This window comes from Mustela nigripes, chromosome 7, assembly GCF_022355385.1.
Source record: "Mustela nigripes isolate SB6536 chromosome 7, MUSNIG.SB6536, whole genome shotgun sequence".
Classification (NCBI taxonomy): Eukaryota; Metazoa; Chordata; class Mammalia; order Carnivora; family Mustelidae; genus Mustela; species Mustela nigripes.
Window position 1 is genome coordinate 49,449,215 of NC_081563.1, and position 16,013 is coordinate 49,465,227.

At 48.2% G+C, this 16,013-nt stretch overlaps 1 protein-coding gene across 1 annotated transcript in view; it reads right to left on the reverse strand.

The window, feature by feature from the left end:
* HK2 (hexokinase 2) overlaps window positions 1-16,013 on the reverse strand; it is a 61,073-nt gene that overhangs the window by 31,484 nt on the left and 13,576 nt on the right. The window contains exon 2 of the mRNA XM_059405736.1: window positions 10,654-10,816. Coding sequence (XP_059261719.1) covers window positions 10,654-10,816 — 163 coding nt within the window. The remainder of the gene's footprint in view (window positions 1-10,653; window positions 10,817-16,013) is intronic.

Below are 16,013 nucleotides of genomic sequence, written 5' to 3' on the forward strand. Positions count from 1 at the left end.
CCAAGACGCCCTAATCTTTATCAGTAACTGCAGTCCGTCCCTCCCTCCCCCAGGTCTACGGGAGGGTGAAGGGCTCTCCAACGTGAGTGGGTGGTAGCAGACACACACCCGCTGCATGGAGGTGACATTCCCCCCCGTCCCCCCGGAGCCCAGGACCCTCTAAAGCTTGTTGATACAGTCTTTACTGATGGCCACAAATCGCTGCCATCTCTCAATCACATGGGACCTCTGTTCCCACCAAGCCCTCTCTGGCAAAGGTCCTCCTCATTAAAAGCATCCCCACCAAAACCAGGTAAGAGAAGGGGTACCGACGCTCTTCCACAAGAAAGCAAGGACTCGAGCCAGCACTGCCAGCCCACGGTGATGAGAAATGGCAACGGGAGCATCTGGTCGTGCCACCCTCCATCCAATTGCCCAACAGTCAAGATCCAAGTTGCTCATCTGGCGGAGTGTGTGCGCTGACTCATTTCCCACCCTGAACTACCATTCTGCCCACTTTCAGTGAGGCTCTTATCAAACACTTAAGGTCAGCAAGATAAAAGGGTTTCAGTTTCCCCTGGGAACTCACCTGTCTGGGTGGGGGGTGGGGGGGAGGCTGTGGAGGACTAGTAATGCATCAGACCGGCTGCCTGAACAGGACAGTCACCATCATGTTCTTGGATGAGACCTCAGGAATGGGTCCCGAGCAGGCCATAACTTCAGCATTGTTAGTAACACAGAGGTGGCCTGCACCTGGCAAGGTCTGCACAATTTTTGAGGAAGGAGAGGCGAGGGCCAGCTGGATTTTCCAACAGGATCTATTTTACATCATTAGGTACTTGTCACTAATTAAAATAGCTCACCACCTGTTCCTCCCATCAGGCCCTTGGAGCACTGTGTCTACGAGGGCTGGACTTACAAACAGGTTCCGTCTGGTTTTGTATTTTTAAGCAGCAGTGCCCTTTGTCAAAGGCAACTATGTTCAGAAGGGGCAGCACACTGCCCGTCCAGGGTTGGAGCCAGAGCTTTTTCAGAACATATTCTAGAAGCCCCTCTTTGAACAAGAGGCTTTTAGGCAGTGTTCCCAGGGTTCTCGGGACCAGTGCAGGTGGCAAGGTCTGATCTTTGTGGGTTAAGGAAGGCCAGTTAAGGCACAACCTCACCTCCCACCTCCACATTTCGAAGTTTGTATCTTTCCCTTACTGTTATTGTCTTAGATATGGGGTTCCATATAAGATTTCATTTTGTTTACAGTTGGGAATGGGGTGAAAAAAAAAAAGTTTTAAAAGTCACTATTTTAAGAGTCAGATCCAGAATCTATTCTAGGACCTGCCAACAAAATACTTCCCATTCTGCAATCAGCTATTTCAACAGTGAGCAGCACTGAACACGGTACTAAAAGCTTCTCCACTATCGGGTGCTATACGCAAACCCAGTCCCTGACCAGAAGGTGAGAAAGGGGGCAGTGAGATGCACTGTGGCAAGCCCGTGACTTGCTCTGCTGGGACAAGCAAAAGTTCTAGCCAGGTCCGAATGATGGTATGAAGTTGCCGGACAGGGAAAAGGGGACACAGGTAAGGGTGTGGAAGTTCACAGAGTGTTCAGGGAATGACACATCAGAGTGGCTACAGTGTAAGGCTCCTACCACATGTAGCAAATACCAATGCCAAGGACTCTGGATTTTAAGCACAGGATCAGCTTTGTTTTCGAGAGGGCTTTGATAGCCCTGCGGACCACGGGTCTAGCACTAGGGACACCAGTGAGGAGGATGCTGCAAGATAGTCGGGCCAAGCAGGGTTCTGGGGCCATGTACAAGTGGTCAGTCACCCAAGTCTGCCCAAGACTGACATGCGGCTTCCAGTGCTAAAACTGAGAGAATCCCAGGCATACCAGGATGGCTGGTCACCCCAGGACCTTGCTAGATCCAGCCATAAAGGACATCACCTCTTATCACCTCAAGCCAGAGGCATGCAGCCTTGAACTTTGAGGTAGGTCAAAGACCCAAGTCCCATACTGTCACATCCAGTTCCTAAGTGGCCCTTTAATAATTCAATGCCCCCAAAGGGACTAGCTACTGCCTGCTGTACCACAGCAGGAACATTTCCAGGGGCCCCAGATGACTCCACTGAACATTCCAATCCTCCCGCCATAGCTCTAGGTTGGAAAGCTTGTTTATGCTCTGCTTTTCAAGTGCCTGCCAGGCTAGCACGCAGCCAAGAGAATGCTTGCTCTAAGACTTTATGGCACAGACTCCAATTAAGAGGACTCAAAAGAGCAATTTGCAGGTCCTGGACAGGTAAGCCAGCAAAACTACCTTTGGCAGGCCCAGGTTTTGAGGCCCATATTTCCCATGTACCTGGAACCACCACAGCTACTACCACACCTGGTGGCCTCTTTTTAAGCTCTAGGATCCCAGCTACTCCATTAGAAGGCAAAGTAAGCAGGTCTCCACTCAGTAGCTCAGAAATAAAGTCACTCCATGTCATTAAAGGTATCAAATCACAGTGAATGTGGGTGTCTAGTACAGTCAAAGAACAGGGTAATCGGCTCTTCTACAATCTTCTACAACGTTGGTCTCCTAATCATCTTAAGCGATAGGATACCAAATGCCAAAATGGAAAATTAGAGAAAAACAGAGGCTGCTCCAATCGAAGGAGGGAGCTGGAACACAATCAACACATTACGTACCCCCAAAGCTCCCAACACACACACCATTGGAAAGCATCATGCTGGGGTTCTGATACTGAAGAAGTGTTTCTTAAGCTCAAAAACGCTCCAGTCACAGAAGTGTTACATTCCCCCCACAGTTGTGAAACCACTCTTCAAAGGATTAAAACATGTTTTAATCCGCTGGGTGTGTTCAGATTTTCAGGCAGGCCCACCAGGAGTTCAAGTCCTGTTTCAGGATGTATTAGCCGTACAATGTCAGGTAAATTACTAGAAATGTCGGGTTTCATCATCTGTTTAGAGGAGATAGTAATGACCTCTCTAGCCAGTACCTCCCCTCCACTGCCCACCAAATAGTCCCTTTGGGGGCATGCGTGTGTGTGTTTGGCCAAGAGTCAATGCAATGAATATGTAAGGTGTTTGGCACAATGCCTGCTACATGTAAATGTTTAATAAATAAACTACAGCTACTGCTCTATGGAAACCACTTATCGATACAATCTTTGGTTTATACTGTCGGCACCATATAAATCCACTAACTTGTTTGTGTGCTGGTTACTGATCAGTCCTCACTGCACGCCCGTTGATATAATGCTGAGCAACCAAGATAAGGGTTCCTTTCGGGTATACTCGCTTCTGTGCAACTTCCCGGCAGCCTCGTCTCTATCACATTGTGTGCTTACATTATATGACTGGGTACCATTCTGTCATCATTGGAACTGTGGAAGCCTTATCTCCCCAAGGACAATTTTCACTCTTTGAAGGTAGGGTACAAGGCAGTTTCAGCATACTGCTGCCTCAAAGGACCAGCCTTGGTGGGGACTCTACGGAACCAAACCCAAGAAACAGGCTTGAGTTACTGGCCGAAGAATGCATGCATTGTGCTAGCGGGCAGCAGGGGGCGAGGGGAGGGGGGCAGGAGGCAGAGAAGAATAAATCACTTAGCTAGTGATGGGCATTGACACTCGGTGGGCGGGCTTAAAATCAAACACTTCCATTAGCTCACCATGTGACTCTGGGCAAGTTGCCTCATCAAACAAATCTAGTTTTTCTATAAAATGGGTTTCCTAGTGCCTACCACTGGGTCACGATCCAAATTAATGAGATTGCTCAAAGTCAGTGCTCAGCATGGCAGCTGGCCATTTGGTAAGCCTACAGCCTGTCATTGTCACCACCATCTCATCACCCCCTGCTCTCTCGGCAGTTCAGTCTTGCTGGACGATATACTGACCTGGGAAAATAACTCCCAATTCAGAGAAGTGGGAAAGGATCAAATGATTGATACAGCAAAGCCTTCAACTCACTGGGCCTTACAAGGCATCTTTATAGCTAAACAATCTTGGTGCAACAAGAGGATAACAAAGACCGCACAAAGACACTTTACTTCTGGAACTTGCATCTGGGATATGAGCAGATTCTCAGCTGGGTTGTACTTGAGCTTCTTATTTTAATGGTACCAAGCCAACCCCTATCTGGGATGCATTTGAAAAGATGATAACCCAGGGGCGCCTGGGTGGCTCAGTGGGTTAAAGCCTATGCCTTCGGCTCAGGTCATGATCTCAGGGTCCTGGGATCGAGTCCCGCATGGGACTCTCTGCTCAGCAGGGAGCCTGCTTCCTCCTCTCTCTCTCTGCCTGCCTCTCTGCCTACTTGTGATCTTTCTCCGTCGAATAAGTAAATAAAATCTTTAAAAAAAGATGATAACCCAATCTGCTCTGGAAACTTTTTCAGCAATAGGAGTGGATGTAAATTATGAATCCTATGGCCACAGAGTCAGGACGCCCCCTGCTTAAGGCCTAACCTCTTCACCTCTCCACCTCTGCCATTCACTGGCCATGTGTGACCTTGGCAGTCACCCACTGCCTTTGGCCTTGGTTGTCTTATTTTTAAATTGGAAGTCTCTCTTGGAGAGTTTGCATGGGGACTAAACAGATTATGTAAATCACCTAGTAGACACTGTGGGTGCTCATTAAATGGTATCAATTATTCCCAAGTTTTTACTCTGTAGATAGAACAGTTCCATTCTCCGAAAGCCGGATGGGTCCCTGGGATGCATGTGGTAAGCCTGCTGACAGGACTGGGGCTAGCACCATGATCACACACCCAGCTATGGCTTAGGGCAGGGCTGCCTATGGAGAGCCCAGAGATGGCGGGGTTCCTGGCAGATACAAACACATGCTTTCTTTATTCAACTCAGCACTGAAAACAAACAAACAAACAAACAAAAAAGCAAAACAAAAAAAACGAGAGAAGGTTGAGGAAGGGTACAGACAACAAATACTGGTGAGGATGAGGGGCAGGTGTCAGTCTCACACTGTTGGTAGGAGCATAAAATATAAAACAGAATGGTTTGATCACCTTGGGAAAAAAGCCTGGCAGTTTCTTGTAATAAAATACCCACCAAACTTTATGAGCCAGAAAGTCGACTCCTACTTGGTTTACCCCAGAAAACGAAGGCATGAGTCCACAAAGAGGCTTGTGCAAAAATGGCTATGGCAGCTTTAGTCCTAATGGGCAAAAACTGGAAAGAGCCCAGGTGTCCCTCAATATGCACCCCACATAGGCTTCCAAACATACCATGAAATCAGCAACCAAAGGGAATGAACTACTGATAAACACAACCTAGATAAAGTCCATGGTATCATAGGTAGATGAAGACTTGCATAAAGAGTAAATACCAGATGACTAGATTTATGGAAAGCTGTTCAACAGGCAAGACTCATGCACATGGAAAAATTTAAAAGTGATTGCTTCTGGCAGTCAGGGTCAGGATTGCCTGGGGAAGGGGCACAAGGGAACTTTCTAGGCTGGTGGTAATGTCCTCTCTCTTGATGGGGGTTGTATTAAATATATACACTGTTATTAAAACTGTACGTATCTGTCAGCTCATTGGATAATACTTACAATTTGTCATCTCACTGTATGTAAATTTTATATTAAAAAGAAAACAAATATTGACATCTAGTGAGTAAAGTGCACACTGAAATTGTGGGGCTGAAATAAACTGATTTCTGTAATTTACTCTGCAGATGCACCAAATAAAACAAGACTGATGGGTAGAAGCGTGGATGAGAAAGGTAAAGTAAATTTGGTAAAATATCAATGTAAGAGAATCTAGACAGTCTGTATATAGATGTCCGTTATACAATTCTTTCAACTTTTTAAAACTGGGGGGTGGGGGAGGCAGAGGAAGGGGGAGGATTTTTTTATATACCCTGACGGCCATCTGAGTAAGATATTCTTGGCCCATCTACATGTATTTTATTTTTCTCTGGGCCAATGACATTTCTGTACAAAGATGGTCCACACAATCTATGAAGTGTGGCTATTTTAGAATCAGCTCCTCTGGGCTTGGTGTCCACTTTCGTTCCTTTCCTTCTCCCACAGACCTCAAACCACTACATGGAGGTTCATTTCCCTTCAGTAGAATGGAGACCTGCATCATCAATGGCCAGCCTAAAGCTTCCTGAAGTCTCTCCCACACTTTCCACCAGGACTTTCATTACCATTGGCCAGCTGGGGCCCACAGAAATAAGAGTTAGAACCTGGTCCTCGCTCCCAAATGCAGGGGTTCTGGTGATAGGGATGAATCCTCCAAAAGGAAGGACCCAGAAGCCTTACCCACCCTGCCTCAGTGAACTTGGTGCTGGCCATGGCTCTTGCAAAGGTGAGTGATGGCTGCACAGGTCTTCATTTATAGAACACGTGGGAAGGTCACATATTTGCTTTTCCCTTAATTCTAGGTCCTCCAGTCCCCTAACGGTACAAATGAGGAAACTGAGGATCCAGGCATACATGAACTGCTTGAAGGCCCACAGCTTGACTTCAACCCCATTTAAAATAGAATTCAGATCCTCACCCCACTCAACACTGCCCTGGAAACACCTCCCCGCCCCTCACCCCCAGAGGAAGACAATTTTACAAACACCCACCTAGGACAAAAATGGGGGACAAGCTTTTAAGGCAGCATCGCTCACACTGCATGCTGGAAAAAAAAACCTCAGGGGCTCCTGACCAGCAGCTTTTTTAAAGGAATAGACAGCAATATCCGACTGCACCACATATAAGAATAGACATTGGTCCCTGCAACTTGTTTCAGCTCTGTATAAATATTTATACATGGGTGCTGCTTGGTGTAAGCACGCAGTCCAGAAAAGCTAGGAAGCCACTGATTTAAAGATTAGGCCCCTCTAGATCAGAGATTTAGATCAGAATTTTAATTTCGCAGTTTCAAAAAGCGAACGCTGGAAAGGAATTCGCTGAGGAAGGCCATCATGGAAAAGGCATCACTTGAACGAAGACCCCCTTCCCCCCTCCTTCAATGGGAGAGACACATCACCACCAGTAGCAGCAACAGAACCCAGGCTGTGGCCTGGGCAGGGAAGCCGGTGATGCACCACAGACTGTCTGGGAAGAGGCAGAGATCCCTATACATGACTGACCCACGGTCTCTCTTCCAGGCAATCTACTGCAGTGTCAATATCAAAGCCGAATTTTCATTTCAGATCGGCTTTATCTACTGAGGGGTGGATCCTTATCGCCACAGTCCGTAACTCAGAGCTACAACTCACAAAATATAGAACTGAAAGCCTTGACGTTGTCCATTCGAAATTACATCCCCTCATGTTCCCCTCCCCACGTTCAGTCTCCTTTCTTGATTTTCCAATGGCAATTCCTATCATTCATGTTGGATATATATTCCAGTTGAGATCCCAATAATTTTACGATGTGTGTGCAATGCCCAGCATCGTTTGAGGGATCTGAAGTTACATCCAGCTACTAGGAGGTACCAGTCCTTCCTCCCTGGTGTATCCTTATTAATACCCACACATTTATGTAACACTGCTGCATTGTATCCCTTCACAGGGATAGTCCATAAACAGTTTCCAATATGCTGTCATTATAAGCAACAATGTTATAAGGCATGGAAAAGGCATCATTTGAGCAAAGACCACCCCCACCCCAGGCCAGACTGTTCCTTCTGAACATTCTTAAACATGCCTCGTAGGTTCATAAGGAATCTGTTCAAGTTACGATACAGCTGGAGATAGCATTCCTGAGTTAACATATATGCACACCTTCCACTTTACTAGTTACTGCCAACCTCACAGACCAGGAAAACTGCAACTAATAGTTCAGTGTGTGTCCCTGAGACTTTGTATTCCTTTATGCACATATAAATACATGAGTTTATACCGTATGAATATGCATAAATCGATCTCATGCTTTATAATGGGTTGCAGAGGACCATTTTCTGCACAAACTGACCAGTGCCAAGCTGATGGACATTAAGGGTTTTGCCCTCATCACAAAACGTCAAAGAATTTTTTTGGTGCATAAGTGAACAGCATGCTGGTTCCAGTACCCACGTACAGCAGACTGAGACTGTCAGATCCACCTCTTCATTGTACAGAGGAATAAATGCTGAGTCCCAGAGAGCCAGGGTGAGGAGCTGGCCCCAGGACCCCACCCAGCAGGAGAGAAACGACAGGGCTGAGCGCTGGAGTTCCTACACTTGGGGCACTTGCTCCACTTAAGGGAATAAAGCATTCCAGTACACATTCCTTTTACACACCATCCCCATTTACCCTGTCGAATTTGACATTAGCAAGAGCTACTCTGTGCATCACCAAAGTCAGGTAAAATCTCCTTGTGAAGGTCCAGCAGAAAGTCTTGCCCAGACCCTTCTGCCCGAGAATGCTGCAAGGGAGGGTCAGCCTCTGGCTCCCACCTCAGTCCCAGTGGCTCATGGGCACACAGGCTAAATGCCACTTTCATCTCCACCTTGGGACACAAGACAGGTTCCCAAGACTCCAGTCTGAGGTCACGGAAGAAGACCCCATGACATGGCACAGTAATCAGTGCAAACTCTTATAAGGCTCAGGCCAGTAAGTGTCCAGGTCTCCAATCTCAGGAAAGCAGTGAGAAGGTTCAAAGCTGGTCCCATACCTTTGTATTTGTATTTGTATTCACAAATGTATTCACCTGCTGAAGCCGGACATCTGGCCCCACATTTCAAACACTTTCAGCTGCGCTTGGGCCGTGTGACTGGCGCTGAGGCGCACAGCCTCACGCGTGCACGCACACACATAATGGACCGGCGGCAGTCCTGATGCCCGACCTTTGGCATATATGAGTCTGAATCCTGACTCAGCTTCTCATTAGCTGTGTGACCTTAGGCAAGTATCAGACCATCCAAGCTTCAAATTCCTCCTCTTAAAAAAATACAGATAAAATGTGTCCCTCTCTTACACGGTTTTACAAAAAGGAAATGAGTGACCATACATGGGTGCTCAGCAAAGTTCTTAGACAGTCAAAATGTAGTAGACACTTGAGGTACTTGCCTAGTGGTGGTGCCTGAAATAAAACAATGTCCCTGGCCCTAAAGAGCCAGTAAATTTATCAGAATGTCAAATAAAAACAATAGAAGCGGGTGTGGCCGCCAGTCAGAGGGAGCGGCTGGGTACAGACAACAGTGCCGATCTGGAGGGCATATGAGGGATACCCAGGGATCGGGGCTGGCCGCTCACCTCAGGGAACTCAGTGCTGGGCTGACACACACACACACTCGGAGGAACCCCAAACCCGGCCACCCCTGCAGCGCTGGGTTCAGGCTGAGTCCCAAGGCAAACATATAATATTTTCCAAATTGTTGGAAGAACCAAAGTCTCATTAGACAAACCAGGTCCCTGGAGGCTCTCAGGCAGGTTAGCCTCAAGGAGCCTGGGCTTGCTGGCTCTCCCGTTGGGCTCTTTCCCTACAGTCCCCATGCGGGTGGCTATCCCACACTGCTCCCCCGTCGGGCTCCAGGTACCTCACATGTACCGATGAACAGGCACTGACACGGCCCCATTCTGTCCCTTGTTGGAGGATGCGGTCGCCTCCGGACAGCAGGACTCAGCATCCTAGCACCCACTCGAGCACATCCCTCGGGCCTCGCCCTGTCTCTACCAGCAGCCCCGTCACTCCGTCGCACATGGCAGATGCTGCCGCTGATGTTACCCAGACAGTTCTGCCCACACCCCTACACTGTTACTCCCCTGTGCTGACTGAAGAAAGACCCACTGTTCTAGGTGTGCGTGCAAGGCTCTCTGGCCCACTTCCAGCTCCACCACTCCCTTTACTCTGGTTTGATTAAACTACCTGCTGGGTGGCACTCCACAAAATACAGGGTCTGCATCCAGCCAAAGAAGGGGATGAAACCAAGCGTGACAGATTCTCGTGCACACCCTCAGAGCCCTTAATACCCAGAGAGGCACTGTGGCTCTTCACATTCTCCCAAGCGTATATGGGCTTCAAGTACTTTTTTTTTTTCCACAGAGTTCCAGAAACACATTAAGGACAATCTGTACCATACTGTTTTTCCAGCAAGGCTGTGGAATGTGCCACGTAGAATGAATGCCCTGGCCTCTGGCTGTGACCACCTCAGACATGCCTGATCTTCCTCACCATGACTGTGCAATCTCAGTGGGACTGCGAGCTCCCAAACTGAGCCGATCAGCCTGTCTCAGCACAGGGACAGGAGAAAAATGGGTGGCAGCAATGTCTTGGCAGGGCTGACAAAAACTTACTTCTACCCTGACTGCCACAGCTGCCTGCTTTCCAGTCTTCCTGATTACCTCTCCCCATCAACTTCATTAAATTTCCTGTATGCTTCAGGGGCACCTGGGTGGCTCAGTGGGTTAAGCCTCTGCCTTCAGCTCAGGTCATGATCTCAGTGTCCTCGGATCGAGCCCCGCATGGGGCTCTCTGCTTGGCGGTGAGCCTGCTTCCTCCTCTCTCTGCCTGCCTCTCTGCCTACTTGTGATCTCTCTCTCTGTCAAATAAATAAATAAAATCTTAAAAAAAAAAAAAAATTTCCTGTATGCTTCAACCAGCCAGGGCTGGTCTGAGGTATGAAACCAAAGAACCTTTGCTGATACATTGTTCTTTCAGTCCCAAAAGAAAAGCCACCCAAATCTCCCCTAGGCGATGGAGTGCCCAAAGCCATCCCCCCAGGGGCAGCACCTGTCCCATCTGGAGTAGACCTCACAAAGGTGGGCAGCATTTTCACCGAAGCCGTGGGGTGGGTGGTGGCTCCAAGCCCTTTCTCCATCTCCTTGCGGAACCGCTTAGAGATCTCCAGAAGGTTCTCATCGGAAAGACGCATGTGGTAGAGATACTGGTCGACCTGCAAAGAGCGGGAGGGAGGAGGGGAACAAGAGTTAGAGATTGGGAGGTTCACTCAGTGTGGTGTGCATCTACGTCATGTAACATCCCTCAGCCCTTCAAAAGAATAAAACCTGTTATGCACAGAAGGTTATTATTCAAGACCACTTAATTGGAATCTATTTGACAAGGTATCTTTAAAAATAAGAAAGAACTAAACTGAAAGGTAAAATGAGAAAAATAGGTTTAACTTTACTTCTGAAGAGTGGTAAAGATGAGGGGAAAGGCACATGAGGGAAGAGGGAGAGTTCTTTCCAGAAAAGCTGAGTTTAAGGGTCTCTAACAATGTTCTAGGAACTGGCATTTATCTGACCCTCCTTGTTCTGCACACACCTCGAGGCCAGTCATGGCAATCCTATTATCCCCACCTTGGGCCCAACAGCCAGCTCCTCTTGCCTCACTTACACAATCCTCAAGTCTGCCGTTCCCTCTCCCAACCATTTTCCACCCCCAGCCAGACTCCAACCATTCCCCTGCTTTAAAAAAACCTTTCAGAGGCTTCCCATTAGAACCAAACCTGAAACCCTTCCAAGGCCCCACATGATCTCCGCAGCACCCCCACCCTCCTGGGGCTCACTGTATGTATTTCTTAGTGTCTAAATCATAAGCACAGAGGGTTAGAAGAACTGTGTGTTATCTGTTCACCCCTGCATCCCCGGCAGGTGAGGACCCAGACTAGAACTTCTACATAAATAACAACTCAAGCTCTCCTCTCCTCAGAGGCAGAGCCAACTCCCATAAATTTACATGAACTTTCCCCAGATTTACTACCACCAATCAAAGAAGCGCTAGAGGTCCCTCTCACACCATTTCCTTCTTGGAAGCTCCCATCTGCCTTGGCTGTGGACATTCCCAGTCTTTTCCTATCAGGAAGAAGTCTGACAGAATCCCTACCATGAGGCACGTAAGTTTCCACAACACCCGTTCTCGGCAGCGCTGTCAGGGACAGGTGACGCTGCTGGCCACAGCAGGGTAGGGGTCGACAATCAGGAACCTCGGCCCAGGCCCCAACTATCCCCTCAAGGCTAAGGGTCACAGTCCTCCCAGCTTCATCAGCAAACTGTGTGACTCCAAGCAACCCTGCTCTCCCCAGCCCTGAAACGGGGGTCCCCAGTGGCCAAGCTGGCTGAGGATCACTGCCTGGTATTGCTGTAGGAAACAAGGAAATTTCCTGCCTGCTCCCTGCCCCTGCTCAATTTTGACAAAAATACACACATTTTTTATAATTAAGAGTTCCCAGACAAATGTGGTTGTTAGCAGTACAGCCTATTCTATTTTCTAGCCTTTTTGGTCAGAACTTCTTAAATTTCTTTCTTTTTTTTAAAACCAAACCTGCAGCCTAACATTTCCAGAGGAAGGGCACAAGGTGCTTAATCCTTTACGAAAAGAACCAACCCAGGGTGCCTGGGTGGCTCAGTGGGCTAAGCCTCTGCCTTCGGCTCAGGTCATGATCCCAGGGTCCTGGGATTGAGCCCCACATGGGCTTTCTGCTCAGCGGGGAGCCTACTTCCTCCTCTCTCTCTCTGCCTCTCTGACTACTTGTGATCTCTGTCTGTCAAATAAATAAAGAAAATCTTTAAAAAAAAAAAAAGAAAGAAAAAAGAAAGGAAAGAAAAAGAACCAACCAGTTTGGTCAACAGAGACAGTCCCCTTACACCTTCCTCTGTTCCAGGCTGTATCCTAACTCCCTAGGCAATTGAGGGTACATCCTTCTCTTGGGGCCTCTTTCTTCCCATGTGGAATAAGGAGATCAGCCCCTCTTGGGTCATTTCAAATATCCCGCTCAGGACTCATCTTTGATCACTCTTCTAAAATCCCAAAAGCTCAAAGATCAGAGTCTGGAGTAAAATGCTGAAAAGAGTAAAATGCAAGCGAGTCGAACGACAGTCCCTGGTGTGTCAGCCCAGCCTGCTCTACAATTACCACGTGGTTAAAATACCACACTGAGACGCGACCCTCGCATGCACACGGTGAAACAGAACAGGGCAGGCGTGGAGAATGGTATAGGTCTTCAGCCACTTCTCCTGTCCACCCCTCATCCCAGCCAACAGAAGGACCAGGTTTGTCATGCGGGGTTTCAAGTTTGCAGAAATGAGGAATTCCCAGAGCTCGTCTGTGGCCAGCATTTACTGCAAACCAGAGTGCCTAAGTCCATCAGTCTAAATCAGGAAGAACCCAATCATCCTTTCTGTTTCCTGACCTCACGCCTCGCGCAGCTCATTTGCCTTGAGTGCACCACCGTCTGCTGCAACCTCTCAGGGCTGTGTTGACACCAGCCATGGTGGGCAACAGTAGTAACAGTAAACCCTTATGTGGCACGGACACTGCTCTCAAGGCCTCACAGCCATTAATTCATCACATCCTCACAACAACCCTGGGAGAGGCAAGTAGTGTTATCTCCATTCTACTGAGAGTGGGGAGGCGACATGCCCAGTCAGAGCTGCAAAGGGGCAAGCTGGCAGTGGACTGGGCAGCCAGGCTTGTCCACTCTGCTAGTTGAATGCCCCCTTCCACTGGCCAACAGCGGGGTCTCCATAGGCCAAAGGGCACCGTGGTGCATTCAGGCTGGCCATCCCCAGGGAAAAGCCAGGTTCTATTCCAGTCATCCCCCGGGGTCAAAAGGAAGGGCCAACGGCAGAGCACAGTGTTCAGTGACAGAGGAAAGGAATAATGATGATTGTTACAGTAGCTAAACATGTACCGAGTATTTCTTACCTGCCAGACACCATCCTGTGACTTTACTCCATTGTCCTTTTGTAAAACTTCTATATACCTGCTTACAAGCTACTCGATGTGAAGGGACAGAGCTAGGATGCAGACTGGGTGCTTGGGACCATCATCTTCCCTTCACCTGTCTCATGGGCCCTCCTGGTGTGGGTGTGTGGTGCCTTGTGATTTCTTAAGGGACCCCAGGGCCTTGATTTCCTCTCTAACACAGGAGACTAAGAGAAATGATATGGGACAGCTTTGAAAAATGCAACCAGAGCACCTTGGCCCAAATTTCCCTTCTTTCACAGCATGATGATGTGGCCACCCTGAGTTTATTAGGGAAGGGCTGCTTAATCGTGGAATGTCACAGCTTCCTTAAACACACCGTGGGGCCCACCCAGCCTTGGCAGGCACTGCGGTGTTGCACGAAGGGTGGCCAAAGGAAGCAGAAGCCGGAAACAAGCAGTAGTCTCCATACAAAGACAATTTTCCTAGACTGACTGGGAAGGAAATGAATATACTTTGCAGAACCCTGCCAACTTTCACCCACGGTGTAGCCAGAGGGAGGGAGCACCAGGCCCAAAGTCATGGGACAAAGTCATTCAAGAGATATCAAATACAGGCAAGGGTAGTACAACCACCACTAATAAATACTCACCTTTAAAAATGCCCTCGTCATGTTCAAAGAGTCCCACCGCAGAGAGCATTCGAGTATGTGTAGTTTGCCTCTCTCACCCCAAGGGACCATCAGGCCTTGGTCTAAACACTTCTAAGCATGACACACTCAGTATTCATGAGTTGGTTAGCTACTACTATTGGTCAGCTCTAGTTGTTAGAAAATTTGTCCTCTAAGATGAGTCTGCTTTCTGGTAACTTCTGTCTAGTCTCCATTCTGCCATTTGGGTAAGAGTTCCTAAACCTGCCTGCACGCCAGCATTACTGACATGAGGACCTTTTTAGAAATATAAAGAAGCCCAAAGATCCCTTCTAGACTGACTAACTGAGCAACCTTTGGCCCTGCACACTCAAACACCTTCGCCTCTCCTGCAGCCCGTAGCCCCCAGGCCAGCCTCTCCTGCAGCTCGTAGCCCCCAGGCCAATCACGTGATAACGGTGGGCTGGGCTCTGGACAAGCATGGCCTAAGGTCATTTTTACCACTTTTCTACCCAGAGTCTTTGAAAGTCAGCAGTGAAGACAGGAGGCTAAGTGTGAAATAAACCTGTGTTGATCCTGGGGGGCTGGGAATTGGAAAGAGTAAACCCTGTTCTTGTTGGAAACACTTAGGTCACTGGAAACTATCAAAGCAGAATCAGTCAGGTCAGCCCTCATTTCACAGCTAGCATTCGTCAAGTGCAGGCTGGGCCATCAGGAAAACCAGTGTCCGAGTCCTGGCTGTGGCATCTGGACAGCTGTGTTAACACTGCACCAGTCACTCTGATGGAGATCCAGTCTCCTCCCTATAAAAGGGGATGACCGGCCCCACACAGCTGTCACTGGCATAAATGGGGAACACAGAGATCTATCTACTCCTTCTCTTTTTCTCCTACAGTCCCCCGCCTGGCAAGTGGCACCCTTAAACGGCCAATGACATTTCTTAACCCCATTCTAGTCACATCCAGGGTTAACAAAACCCTGTTTCCCCAAATTGTTCCTTCTCTTTCTGTGTTGAGTGTGCAGCCGACCACACTGAGCTGTTTCTCTTTAAATTCCCAACAGGGTGGGGCGCCTGGGTGGCTCAGTGGGTTAAGCCGCTGCCTTTGGCTCAGGTCATGATCTCAGGGTCCTGGGATGGAGTCCCGCATCGGGCTCTCTGCTCAGCAGGGAGCCTGCTTCCTCCTCTCTATCTCTGCCTGCCTCTCTGCCTACTTGTAATCTCTCTCTGTCAAATAAATAAATAAAATCTTTAAAAAAAAAAAAACACTCTATTAAATTCCTAACAGGGAAAGACAAAAAAACAAAAAAAAAAATCCTATCAGGGAGAGGGAGGGAATGGGAGGGGCTTTCCAAGCTGGGGAAACAGAGGCATGCTGGAAGCAACGCCCAGTTGAGGTATAGAAGGCCACATGCCTGCCTAAAGGAAAGCATGTGTGTGAAAGAGAAAGAGATAGTAGTTTTAAATGACAGCTCTTTAGCAATCTTGAGATTAGAACTTCCTCATTGGGCAATTTTGGTCTTTCTTCCCATATAACACGCCAGCCCAACACGCCCGTTTCCTCTAGAGAACTTGAGTAGAGATGGGGGAAGTTCGAAAGAGGAAATTAACCCCATCCTCTTTATGAAATAAAACAGCACCCGAAATGAGAAGTCTGTGTCCACACTTAAGTGTCCACAATTTCCCCCAGACTAGCACTAGAAGGAGGGGAACTTATGCAAAGAATGGAGAGAACAGGTCACCCTCACACAGATCGACTTAAAAGTGTGCAGTGGCTTGGGTGGGCAAGACACAGCC